Raw genomic sequence first — 14,051 nt, forward strand, 5'->3', positions numbered from 1 at the left:
TATCAATAATAAAAGATGAGCCTGGAATATCATGTTGTCCAGAAAATTAAGTGGTCAGAAAAGAATGAAGACAGGTTTAAAGGACACAGAATCCAGTTAAAGAGGCTCCCACTGGCTAAATTTAGGAAAATTTAAGCATCAAAATGAACAATAGTAATGGATTATAACCTATTGAATAATATAAGAATCTGTGAATCCATACTGACCAAAACAAACAAAAACAAAAACAAAAACATGTGAGAGACGGGACAACTCTTCCATATAGTAGAATGTCAATTAATAAAATGCACAGGGAGGTAGAGGGAGGGGGATTGGTGAGCTCTCACCTAATGGGCATGATGTAAAAGTACATGGCCCATCTCCTAGGTGAGGGGCACAACTATAGCATGGACCTTACCTAACAAATGCAAACATTGTAACCTATTCATTTGTATCCTCATATTAATCTGAATTAAAAAGAAATTGCACAGGGAATGATGGCACTAGAAATCACCATTTTATAATCATCACAGTAATAAGTAATATTCAGGTATACCCTAGTGGAGATATCTTACAGAATAATTGGTCTTACTTTAAAAAAATATTTAACATAACCAGCTGGTCTCAGATACTGTGAGACCAGGTACTGTGGTCTAAGGTACTGTGCTATGATCGAGGCAGTCTAGGTTTGAATCCCAGGCAGAGAAGTTACAGTTAGGGTTAGGGTTAGTGTTAAGGTATGGGCTATGGGTAGGGTTATGCAAAGCTAGGGATGGGGCTAAGCAGGATTAGGGGTTTTTTTTTTGAGACACTGTGTCACCCTCGGTAGAGAGCCATGGCGTCATAGCTCACAGCAACCTCAAACTCTTGGGCTTAAGCGATTCTCTTGCCTCAGCCTCTCAAGCTGGGACTATAGGCACCCGCCACAATGCCAGGCTAGTTTTTGGTTGTAGTTGCCATTATTGTTTGGCAGGCCCGGGCTGGATTCTAACCTGCCAGCTCCGGTGTATGTGGCTGGCACCCTAGCTACTGAGCTACAGGCACCAAGCTGAGGATAAATGAATTTAAAGAATAGAAGTGGTCACTGAATGTTAGGAGACTAAATTAATAGGAATAACATGTTCTTGCTGTCCTTTGCCTTCCCTCATTCTTTAAAGGTCACCAAAGATCTTCTTTAACCATCTCCTTACTTCTTCCCAGGTATTCAATATCATGTCATACTGTTTTTTTCCTTCACAATTCTTCCATTGACCTGTTGCAATAGAAGCTCCAAAACAGCACAGACTTTGCTTTTCTTGTTAACTGCTATGCTGTCAGTACCAGCCATACATGGTCAGTAAATATTTCTGACTTCCTGAATGCATACCTACATACCTTGAGGGGGCCAAGTAGTGTCTGACCATTTTCCTGTTGTACTGGGAGTTCGTCACTGAAAGAAAGCAGCTCTGATTGAATGACAGCTCGCAAAGGAAGTGATGCAGATCCAATGACTTCTGGCTGAGGGAAGAAGGAAAAAAAAGTTTAAATTAAAAAGGAGCCATGGGATTATAACTGAAATGTCAACATATGATGGCTTATAAAGGAACTTGTGTTTTACAAAGTAAAAAGCTTAATTATTTGGCTAAGGGATTTCTTTTTTTTTTTTTTTATTGTTGGGGATTCACTGAGGGTACAATAAGCCAGGTTACACTGATTGCAATTGTTAGGCAAAGTCCCTCTTGCAATCATGTCTTGCCCCCATGAAGTGTGACACACACCAAGGCCCCACCCTCCTAATGGGATCCTACATTCTCTTATATTTTGGTCTTCCTTTTGGGTGTTATGATTTCTTCCTGGAAGATTAAAGAGGACTTCATAAGCCACAAAGAGGCTGGAAGATTATCTTTTTAAATTGAGAGTTAGCTACTTACTCAAATGTTCAACGTTACTATTAAAAATAAAAAATGAAATTTAGATATTATAAATTTTGGCTTTATAACTAGGAAAGTTACAAAACTTGATACCTGATAGCAAGGTTATGGACAAACAAGAGGCTATTATATGATGGATGTTGGGAATATCAACTGAGAACATAGTTTTGAACAGAAAATTTGGTAATGAATTTAAAAAGCTTTATTCACTTTTTTTTAGAGACAGAGTCTCACTTTATCATCCTCGGTAGTGTCATGGCATCACAGCTCACTGAAATCTCCAACTCCTGGGTTTAGGTGATTCTCTTGCTTCAGCTCCAAGTACCTGGGACTACAGGTGCCTGCCACAACGCCCAGCTATTTTTTTTGTTGTTGTTGCAGTTTGGAGGGGGCAGGGTTTGAACCCACCACCCTCGGTATATGGGGCCAGTGCCCCACTCACTGAGCCACAGGCGCTGCCCAATATAAAAAGCTTTAAATATTTATGCTCTTAGGCCTAGTAATTCTATTTCTGGGAATTTATACTAAATGATAAACAATACATTAAAAAATTATATACAAACACGTACAGTAAAAGTAGTTAATAAATAGAAATCAGTAGATGTCTACTAATCAGGAATTACTAAGGTAACAATTCTTTTTTTTTGAGACAGAGTCTTGCTTTTTCAGCTTTGGTAAAGTGCTGTGCCATCATAGCTCATGGCAACCTCAAACTCTTAGGCTCAAGTGATTCTCTTGCCTCAGCCTCCCAAATAGCTGGGACTACAGTGCCCACCATAACGCCCGGCTATTTTTTAGAGACGAAGTCTTGCTCTTCTTGCTCAGGCTAGTCTTAAATCTGTGAGCTCAGGAAACCCATCCGCCTCAGCTTCCCAGAGTGCTACAGAGTGCTAGGATTAGAGATGTGAGCCACTACCCCCGATCTTAAGTAAAATTCTTGATATTTAATTAAGCACATCTATGCTTGGCGTCCATCCATAGCACAGTGGTTATGGTGCTGGCCACATGAACCAAGAGTGGTGGGTTCAAACCCAGCCCAGGCCAGCTAAGCAACAATGACAACTGCAACAAAAAAAGAGCCTGGTGTTGTGGCGGGCACCTATAGTCCCAGTTACTTGGAAGGTTGAGGCAAGAGAATCTCTTAAGCCCAGGAGTTTGAGGTTGCTGTGAGCTGTGATGCCACCGCACTCTACCAAGGGTGACATAGTGAGACTCTGTCTCAAAAAAAAAAAAAAAGCACATCCATACAATGGAATAATATGCAGCCATTCAAATGCTATCCACTAAAAGTCTTGTAATAACATGAATAGTATTTGTTAGAATGTTTTGGTAAAAGTAGAATATAAAATTATATGCACAGTAGATCCCAAATACTTATAAAATTATGTGGAAATCAAATACATTAAATACATATTTTTGAAGAAAAATCAATAAAAACCCTCAAGACAATGTTAAATGAAAAAAGATAAAAATGACACACAAAATTATACAACATATTTTATTCATTTGAAAAGATGAAGAGATATGTAAAAATGTTAACAATACTAATTTCTTGGTGATGAAATTATAGGAAATTTTTGCCTCAAAAAATATTTTTTAACTTTTCTTTTTTATTTTTTTTGAGACAGAGTCTTACTACGTCATCCTCGGTACCGCGCCATGGTGTCACAGCTCACAGCAACCTCAAACTCTTGGGCTTAAGTGATTCTCTTGCCCCAGCCTCCCAAGTAGCTAGGACCATGGGTGCCCGCCATAACACCTGGCTATTTTTTGTTGCAGTTGTCATTGTTGTTTTATCTGTCCCTGGCCGGGTTCGAACCCACCAGCCTCGGTGTGTATCTGGCACCATAACAACTGTGGGCTCCGAGCCTGTTTATTTTTATTTATTTATTTATTTTGAGACAGAGTCTCACTATGTTGCACTCAGTAGAGTGCCATGGCATCACAGCTCACAGCAACCTCAAACTCGTGGGCTTTAGCATTTCTCTTGCCTCAGCCTCCCAAGTAGCTGGGAGTATAGGCGCCTGCCACAATGCCTGACTATTTTTTTTTGATGTTGTTGTTGTCATTGCTGTCTAGCAGGCCTGGGCTAGGTTCAAACACACCAGCCCTGGAGCATGTGGCTGGTGCCCTAACCACTTAGCTACGGGCACTGAGCCAAGTTTTCTACTAAAAATATATGTAAGCTGGGTGTGGTAGGTCACCCCTATATTCCTAGAACATTGGGAGACTAAGGCAGGAGGATCAGGAGTTTGAGACTAGCTTGGGCAATAGTGAAGCCCCCATCTCTACAAAAATTTTTAAAAAAGACTTGGCGTCTGTGGCTCAAGTGGCTAAGGCACCAGCCACATACACCTGAGCTGGTGGGTTCGAATCCAGCCCGGGCCTGCCAAACAACAATGATGGCTGCAAACAAAAAATAGCCGGGCATTATGGTGGGTCCCTATAGTCCCAGCTACTTGGGAGATAGAGGCAGGTGAATTGCTTGAGCCCAGGAGTTGGAGGTTGCTGTGAGCTGTGATGCCACAGCACTCTACCCAGGGTGACGGCTTGAGGCTCTGTCTCAAAACAAAACAAAATTAGTTGGGCATGCAAGTGGCATGTGCCTTACTACTTGGGATGCTGAGATGGAAGGATCACTTGAGCCCAGGAGAACAAGGTTATAGTGAGCTGCAATGTACTCTAGCCTGGCGACAGAGTGAGACCCTGTCTCAAAATAAACTACAAAAGAAAAAGAAGAAAACAACAATAACAAAACATATGTAATTCATTATAATTAGAAAAAAGGCATTAACTAGGTATAGGAAAATGATTCAATATAACTGTATTGAAATATTAATAGAGATTATCTTGAGTTTATGAAAATATGTGATTTTCTCCCTCTTCCTATTTTGTTGTATTTTCCAAAAATAATTTGCATTGTTTCTATTCCCTGAAAAAACAATTTAAAAAAAAGATGTTTTCTTCATGCTATCCATAGCAAAGAAGAAGACAAAAGATTAAAAAGACTACACTTTTATAGAAGTAAAAACTGCTAAGGTTGGCTTGGCACCTGTAGCTCAGTGGCTAGGGTACTAGCCACATACACTGAAGGTGGCGAGTTTGAGCCCAGGCTGGGCCTGCCAAACAATGACAATGACATTTACTGGAGACGTAGTGAGACTCTGTCTCAAAAAAACAAAACAAAACTGCTAATGTCATAGGTTATTGATTTGCTAGCTGCAACTGAATTTTATAAACATGGAATTTAGTTGATCAAAACTGCTACCCACAACTATATTATTTTGGACACAGGCTTGATACCTTATGTATTCCACCTACAAATAGAAATGAGTATCTCAAATTAAAGCTAATAGGCTATCTCAATACAAACAGTCCCTCTATAGCAGGAAACAGCACAGCAAAGAGGTTAAGAACTTAGGATCTAAGGACAAAAGACTTGGAATGAAGTTCTGGCTTTGTCTTTTATTAGACTGAGTGATCTTAGACATGTTACTTCACTAAATCTCATTTCTTCATCTATAAGATGAAGATAATTATGTACGTAATTCACAGAGAAGTTGTGATGATTAAATTTGATAGTGTATGCATGTAAAACCTTTAGCATACTATTGGGCCTGTAACAAACAGCAAATAGAGATTGGTAGTTAATAATAATCATAGTAATAATAAGCAGTAAGTGTTACTTGAGCTTGGAGAAAATTCCTAGAGTAGGTAGGAATATAACTTAAGTATGCTCTAAATCCCTGGTGTGAATGCTAAGGTAAAAGTCAAAATCACTCAAAGTACCTTTTTCTGTGGTATTTTCTTCGCATAAATTTGGAAAGTGAGGTTGGAATTCCACCAGTGCTCTATCATCAGGCCACCAAATTGTACTGGAAACACAGATCGTTGCTGGAATTTCACCACTGTAAGGGGAATTGCACACAAAGGCACATGTTACACCACCCAACTAAAGTCATCATCATCCTTGCCTTGATACCACCTGCCTCCCTTACAAATCTAACTGAAATCATTTCAGGAATCTAGTCAGTGTAATTTCACAGAAAGGGTTGTAGGATTGAAGTAGCAGAGACAAAGAGAAAACCCTGGAGAATATGTAGACGATAAGCAGTGCTATGTTGCTCTGGTTTACTATAAAAAAAGAATGGCGGCCTGGCTCCTGTAGTCAATCCACCACTACAGGAAGCTGAGGCAGGTGGATTGCTTGAGCTCATGAGTAGAAACCAGCCTGAGCAAGAGTGAGACCATAGCTCTAAAACTAGCTGGGCAGTGCAGTAGCTGCCTGCATTCCCAGCTACTTGGGAGGCTGAGGCAAGAGGATTGCTTGAGCCCAAGAGTGTGAGGTTGCTGTCAGCTATGATGCCATAGCATGCTACTAAGGGCAACAAAGTGAGACTCTGTATCCAAAAAATAAAAAAACAACAAAAAGATAAGAAACTATAAGAAACTTCTTCATACCCACTAGCAAGGCTAGAATAAAAAATAATGGAAAGTAACAAGTATTGATGAGGATGTAGAAATATTAAGATGGTTGAAAACAGCCTGGTAGTTCTTGAAAAGTTAAAATAGAGTTATCATATATATGATCCATCAATTTCATGGTGAGATATACTGGGGGTGTCAAAAAAAAGTATATACCTTTTAAGTGGTATTATCTATGTATTACTTTTCAAAGTTGAATCGAATTATGGTAGGAATGTGTAGTATGACGTTCACAACACCTCTTAATTGTAGAAGTCATATACATATATATAGACTATTAACAATTTTAACAGTTTTTCCTTTCTTAAAATGTGTATACACCAAGGGAAATGAAAACACATCCACAAAAAACTATGTACACAAATGCTCATAGTAGCATTGTGCAAAATTGCCAAAAAGTAGAAACAATTCAAATGCATTATCAACTGATGAACAGATAAATCAAATGTGGTATATATATCCACACAATGGACTAATATTAGACCATAAAAAGGAACCAACATGGATGAAACTTAAAAACATTATGGCAAGTTAAAGCCAGTCACAAAAATCACATGTTGCATGATTCTATTTATATGAGATAAGCAGAATGGATAAATTGATAGAGATAGAAAATAGACTACTGGTTGCTTAGGGATGGTGGGGAGAGGGAAATGGGAACTGAATCCTAGTAAGTATGGGGTTTCTTTTAGGGGGGACAAAAATGTTCTAAAATTATAATGTGGTGATGGTTTGTCCCATGAGAACATAGGCAGTCCCCAAGTTACAAACATCTGACTTACGTATAATTCCCACTTAAGATTGGAGGCTATTACAGGTAATAGGTAAGTGCACCTATCTCAACTTATATACAAATTCGACTTAAGAACACACCTACGAAACCTATCTCGTTCATAATCTGGGGACTACTTGTACACTGAAAAGCAGTTAAACTGTATACTTCAAATGAGTGGATTGTATGGTATACAAGTTATACCTGTTAAAGCTGTTTTAAAAAAAGAACCACAAGAAAAATGATTGAAAAAATATCACTCAATCTAAGTGTTAGAACTAAGTTCTGAGTTCTAGTTTCAGCTATGTTACCGACCTACTGTCTTTTATCAGGATAGTCACAGTACCACTGGGCCAGTTTCCTCACTTATAAAATAAATGAATTAGAGTAGATTTACTTTGAAGTTCTTTCTAGACCTTCCATAACGCTTGTCAGGTGAATAATTAGGAATTCAAAAATTCTTCTTAAGTCACAATGTCTAAGGAACAGAAAACCAGTCTCTGTCTTACCTCCACCTATAATTTTACTGGAAGCAAGTCGAACAACCTCAGTGACCAAAGCTGTCTTTCCCAATCCTCTTTCAGAAAAGCCCACAGGAAAGTGATATTCCACAAAGAAAGTGCTAAAATAAAAAGAAAAAGTGACTTAAAAACTAACCATATAATAAACCTATTTCCTGTCTGATGAATTCTATGTATCTCAGAAGGAGTCCTATTTTCAGGACTGCCTGTCCTCAGAGGCCCTACTTCTTCTTCAAAGTCTTCATCAATCCTTTCAGGCAAAATTAAAGGCTCCCTTCCTTGTGCTTCCACAGTACTTTCAATATAAAACATCTATTTTGGCTCCTAAATGTAAAAAATGTCATAGACAGCCATTTAAATGCTTCTCTCTCCTGCTAACTGTAAAGTCTGCAAGAACAGAGTGTGTATTTTAATTTTCTTTATTCTCATACTTCATATAGATTTAGGGATCTAGTGAAAGATTCAATATATTTCTGTTGATTGAGTGATGCATAAAAAACAAGTTATAAATCATAAAGTATTATACAATTGTTGATTATTATCAGACACACTTAGCAAAAATGTCAAATTTAGTTTTCTCATGTTAGAGACATACCACTTTTTTGCTGTTAGTGTAGGTGGTCTCCCAGTGGAGCTTTTTTTGCCAGAGGTCATCTGAGGACTATCTGGAGGAACTCCCATTGTTTCGATGATAATTCTGATCGAATGTATTCTACTCAGAAGGGCCAGTCTATTCACACTTAATGACATTACTTGGGCATCCTCTGGAATTTCTGAGAGTATCTGTTGTTCAACCAAACTTCTGAAAGGAGTTCAGACAGTAAGGTGATGGTTAGAGGCCCAGCCTGAATAATCTAGTTTGCACAGGCAAAACAAGGAAAGCAGTACGGCAGCAAACATCTCGATTTATAAGTTATCAGACAGTAGACAAACCCACTTTTGTGTATCCCTTTTCATTTGCTTTCCTTATGCATATTTCCTAATGGTGCATATCACACCATTGGTGTAATCATAGTACACATACAACCTAGAATTCTGCTTTCCACCTTAACTATTTTATTATTTTTTTTAAATGCAAAACACCGGCCCGCTCGTCTGGCCAGGGACTATGGTAGCCATGTGCCCTCCAGAGTCCTCCCTCTCTCTGAGCGGAGCCCTTCTCCTGGCCAGAGACTGCTGGAGCCTTGGGCTCTTTGTGCCAAAGTCACTGGGCGCCAGGCACTCCCAGAACTGTGTACACCACCCCCTGCCCTGTTGCTGGATCAGGGTGTGTCGCACTCCAGAGCTGACTGCATAACCAGAACTCCCTGGCTGGAGCAGCCCCAGAGGAACTAGACAGGGTCACTCTCTACAAAGATCCAGCAACAATACAGTGATCCTGCTGGGGTCTAATCTTGGAGAGACACCTCCCCAACTCTGAGGACGGCCAGAGGCAACGGTGAAAAACAATCATGAGGCGAAATCAACAGAAAAACTCTGGCAATATGAATAATCAGAGTAGATCAACTCTCCCAAGGATCAACGGGGCAGACACAGCACAAGATCCCACGCACAAACAAATAGCTGAGATGTCAGAAATCGAATTCAGATGTCTGACCCAGGAAAGGAGGAAAGGGAATGTCCCCACCTTCCTGACCTTTAAAACTTCCTTTCGCCATTACCCACATGTGGATTTCTTCCCAGCTGGGTTGGAAATCTTACCCCATCTGTACCCAGGTGGAATAAAACCATTTTAATTGCCAAAAAAAAAAAAAAAAAAAAAGAAAGAAACAGATCACTCTCTCAGAGAGCTCTGGGATAATATGAAGAAAACCAATATTCGTCTTATAGGGATCCCCAAAAGCGACAAAGTGGCTTCACAAGGCACAGGGTCTCTTCTCCATGAGATTATGAAGGAGAACTTTCCATACATGCCAAGAGATTCCGAAATTCAGATAGCAGACAGTTTCAGCACGACTCAACTGAAATAAGACATCCCCCAGACACATCATAATCAATTTCACTAAAGTTAATATGAAGGAGAAAATTCTGAAAGCATCCAGATGAAAGAAAACCATCACCTACAAGGGGAAGAATATTAGAATAAATGCAGATCTCTCTGCTGAAACCTTTCAAGCTAGAAGAGGATGACCATCGTCTTTTAATCTCCTAAAACAAAATAACTTTCAACCCAGGACCCAGCTAAACTGAGTTTCATTTATGATGGAGAAATTAAATACTTAACAACATTCACATGTTGAAGAAATTTGCCATAACTAAACCAGCTCTCCAGGATATTCTCGGACCTATCCTTCATAAAGACCAGTGTAACCCTCCACCAAAAAAGTAAACCCACCCAGAAAATTTTGATCAAATTCCAATTTCTACAGTTGCAAAAGCATTAAAAATGTCCACCGGACTCTTGAAAGGCTTATCAATATTCTCAATTAATGTGAATGGTTTAAATTGTCCTCTAAAGAGGCACAGGTTGGCTGACTGGATACAAAAACTCAAACCAGATATGTGCTGCATACAAGAATCTCATCTTATATTAAAAGACAAATATAGACTCAAGGTGAAGGGATGGTCATCTATACTCCAGGCAAATGGAAAGCAGAAAAAAGCAGGCGTTGCAATCCTATTCGCAGACACAATAGGCAACTGAAATAAGGAAGGATAAGGATGGACACTTCATATTTGTTAAAGGTAATACTCAATATGATGAGATTTCAATTATTAATATTTATGCACCCAACCAGAATGCACCTCAATTTATAAGAGAAACTCTAACAGACATGAGCAACTTGATTTCCTCCAGTTCCATAGTAGTTGGAGATTTTAACACCCCTCTAGCAGTGCTGGATAGATTCTCCAAAAAGAAGCTAAGCAAAGAAATTTTAGATTTAAACTTAACCATTCAACATCTGGACTTAACAGACATCTACAGAACATTTCATCCCAACAAAACTGAATACACATTCTTCTCATCAGCCCACGGAACATACTCCAAAATCGACCACATCCTAGGCCACAAATCTAACCTCAGCAAATTAAAAAAAAAGAAATTATTCCTTGCATCTTCTCAGACCATCATGGAATAAAAGTTGAACTCAATAACAACAGGAATCAGCATACCCATACAAAAACATGGAAGCTAAATAACCTTATACTGAAGGATAGATGGGTTATAGACAAGATTAAGAAGGAAATCACCAAATTTTTGGAACAAAACAACAATGAAGACACGAGTTATCAGAACCTCTGGGGTAATGCAAAGACAATCCTAAGAAGGAAATTTATAACACTGCAAGCCTTCCTCATGAAAACGGAAAGAGAGGAAGTTAATAACTTAATGGGACATCTCAAGCAACTGGAGAAGGAAGAACACTCCAACCCTAAACCCAGCAGAAGAAAAGAAATAAACAAAATCAGAGCAGAATTAAATGAAACTGAAAACAAAAGAATTATACAACAGATCAATAAGTCCAAAAGTTGTTTTTTTTTAAAAGATCAATAAAATAGATAAACCTTTGGCCAACCTAACCAGGAAAAAAAGAATAAAATCCCTGGGCGGCGCCTGTGGCTCAGTGAGTAGGGCGCCAGCCCCATATACCGAGGGTGGCGGGTTCAAACCCAGCCCCAGCCAAACTGCAACAAAAAAATAGCCAGGCGTTGTGGCGGGCGCCTGTAGTCCCAGCTGCTCGGGAGGCTGAGGCAAGAGAATCACGTAAGCCCAAGAGCTGGAGGTTGCTGTGAGCCGTGTGATGCCATGGCACTCTACCGAGGGTGGTACAATGAGACTTTGTCTCTACCAAAAAAAAAAAAAAAAAAAGAATAAAATCCCTAATTTCATCAATCAGAAATGGTAACGATGTAATAACAACAGACCCCTCAGAAATTCAAAAAATCCTTAATGAATACTACAAGAATACTCTCAGAAATATGAAAATCTGAAAGAAATCGACCAATACCTGGAAGTACGCCACCTACCAAGACTTAGCCAGAACGAAGTGGAAATGTTGAACAGGCCTATAACAAGTTCTGAAATAGCATCAATTATACCAAATCTCCCTAAAAAGAAAAGCCCAGGGCCAGATGGCTTTACGTCAGAATTCTACCACACCTTTAAAGAAGAACTAGTACCTATATTACTAAACCTCTTCCAAAATATAGAAAAAGAAGGAATATTACCCAACACATTCTACGAAGCAAACATCACCTTGATCCCTAAACCAGGGAAAGACCCAACAAGAAAAGAAAATTATAGACCAATATCACTAATGAATATTGATGCAAAAATACTCAATAAATCCAACAACACATCAAAAAAATTATACACCATGACCAAGTGGGATTTATCCCAGGGTCTCAAGGCTGGTTCAATATACGTAAATCTATAAATGTAATTCAGCACATAAACAAACTAAAAAATAAAGACCATATGATTCTCTCAATTGACACAGAAAAAGTTTTTGAGAATATCCAGCATCCCTTCATGATCAGAACACTTAAGAAAATTGGTATAGAAGGGACATTTCTTAAACTGATAGAGGCCATCTATAGCAAACCCACAGCCAATATCATATTGAATGGAGTTAAATTGAAATCATTTCCACTTAGATCAGGAACCAGGCAAGGTTGCCCATTGTCTCCATTGCTCTTTAACATTGTCATGGAAGTTTTAGCCATTGCAATTAGGGAAGAAAAGGCGATCAAGGGTATTCACATGGGGTCAGAAGAGATCAAACTTTCATTCTTCACAGATGATATGATCGTATATCTGGAAAACACTAGGGATTCTACTACAAAACTTTTAGAAGTGATCAAGGAATACAGCAATGTCTCAGGCTACAAAATCAACACCCATAAATCTGTAGCCTTTATATATACCGACAATAACCAAGCTGATAAAACAGTCAAGGACTATTCCTTTCACAGTGGTGCCAAAGAAGATGAAATATTTGGGAGCATACCTAACAAAGCATGTGAAAGATCTCTACAAAGAGAACTATGAAACTTTAAGAAAAGAAATAGCTGACGGTGTTAACAAATGGAAAAACATACCATGCTCACGGCTGGGAAGAATCAACATTGTTAAAATGTCTATACTACCCAAAGCAATATATAATTTTAATGCAATTCCTATTAAAGCTCCATTGTCATATTTTAAAGATCTTGAAAAAAATAATACTTTGTTTTATATGGAATCAGAAAAATCCTCTAATAGCCAAAACGTTACTTAGCAATAAAAACACAGCAGGAGGAATCACGCTACCAGACCTGAGACTGTACTGTAAATTGATAGCGATCAAAACAGCATGGTACTGGCACAAAAACAGGGAAGTAGATGTCTGGAACAGAATAGTGAACCAAGAGATGAATCCAGCTACTTACCGTTATTTGATCTTTCACAAGCCAATTAAAAACATTCAGTGGGGAGAAGATTCCCTATTTAACAAATGGTGCTGGGTGAACTGGCTGGCAACCTGTAGAAGATTGAAACTGGACCCACACCTTTCACCATTAACCAAGATAGACTCTCACTGGATAAAAGATTTAAACTTAAAACATGAAACTATAAAAATACTTGAAGAAATTGCAGGAAAAACTCTTGAAGGAATCGGCCTGGGTGAATATTTTATGAGGAGGACTCCCCAGGCAATTGAAGCAGTATCAAAAATACATAAATGGGACCTGATCAAACTAAAAAGCTTCTGCACAGCCAAGAAAATAGTAAGTAAAGCAAGCAGACAGCCCTCAGAATGGGAGAAAATATTTGCAGGTTATACCTCCGATAAAGGTCTAATAACCAGAATCCACAGAGAACTCAAACGTATTAGCAAGAACAAGTGATCCCATCTCAGAGTGGGCAAGGGACTTGAAGAGAAACTTCTCTAAAGAAGACAGATGCACGATCTACAAACACATGAAAAAAAGCTCATCATCCTTAATCATCAGAGAAATGGAAATCAAAACTACTTTGAGATATCACCTAACCCCAGTAAGAGTAGCCCACATAACAAAATCCCCAAACCAGAGATGTTGGCGTGGATGTGGAAAAAAGGGCACACTTCTACACTGCTGGTGGAAATGCACACTAACACGTTTCTTCTGGAAGCATGTTTGGAGAATACTTAGGGACCTAAAAATAGAACTGTCATTCGATCCTATAATTCCTTTACTAGGTTTATACTCAGAAGACCAAAAATCACAATATAACAAAGACATGTGTACCAGAATGTTTATTGCAGCCCAATTCACAATTGCTAAGTCATGGAAGAAGTCCAAGTGCCCATTGACTCACGAATGAACTAGCAAATTGTGGTACATGTATACCATGGAATATTATGCAGCCTTAAAGAAAGATGGAGACTTTACCTCTTTCATGTTTACATGGATGGAGCT

General features: G+C 38.8%; 1 protein-coding gene across 4 annotated transcripts in view; it reads right to left on the reverse strand.

Moving 5' to 3' along the window:
• Window positions 1-14,051, reverse strand: part of C2CD3 (C2 domain containing 3 centriole elongation regulator) — a 163,218-nt gene that overhangs the window by 101,480 nt on the left and 47,687 nt on the right. For all 4 annotated transcript variants that reach the window (XM_053560620.1, XM_053560619.1, XM_053560621.1 and 1 more), the window contains exons 10-13: window positions 8,263-8,469; window positions 7,656-7,768; window positions 5,679-5,797; window positions 1,354-1,476 (exon numbers count right to left, since the gene is read on the reverse strand). In XM_053560620.1, the coding sequence (XP_053416595.1) occupies window positions 1,354-1,476; window positions 5,679-5,797; window positions 7,656-7,768; window positions 8,263-8,469 (562 nt within the window). The remainder of the gene's footprint in view (window positions 1-1,353; window positions 1,477-5,678; window positions 5,798-7,655; window positions 7,769-8,262; window positions 8,470-14,051) is intronic.

Source organism: Nycticebus coucang, chromosome 14, assembly GCF_027406575.1.
Source record: "Nycticebus coucang isolate mNycCou1 chromosome 14, mNycCou1.pri, whole genome shotgun sequence".
Taxonomy (NCBI): Eukaryota; Metazoa; Chordata; class Mammalia; order Primates; family Lorisidae; genus Nycticebus; species Nycticebus coucang.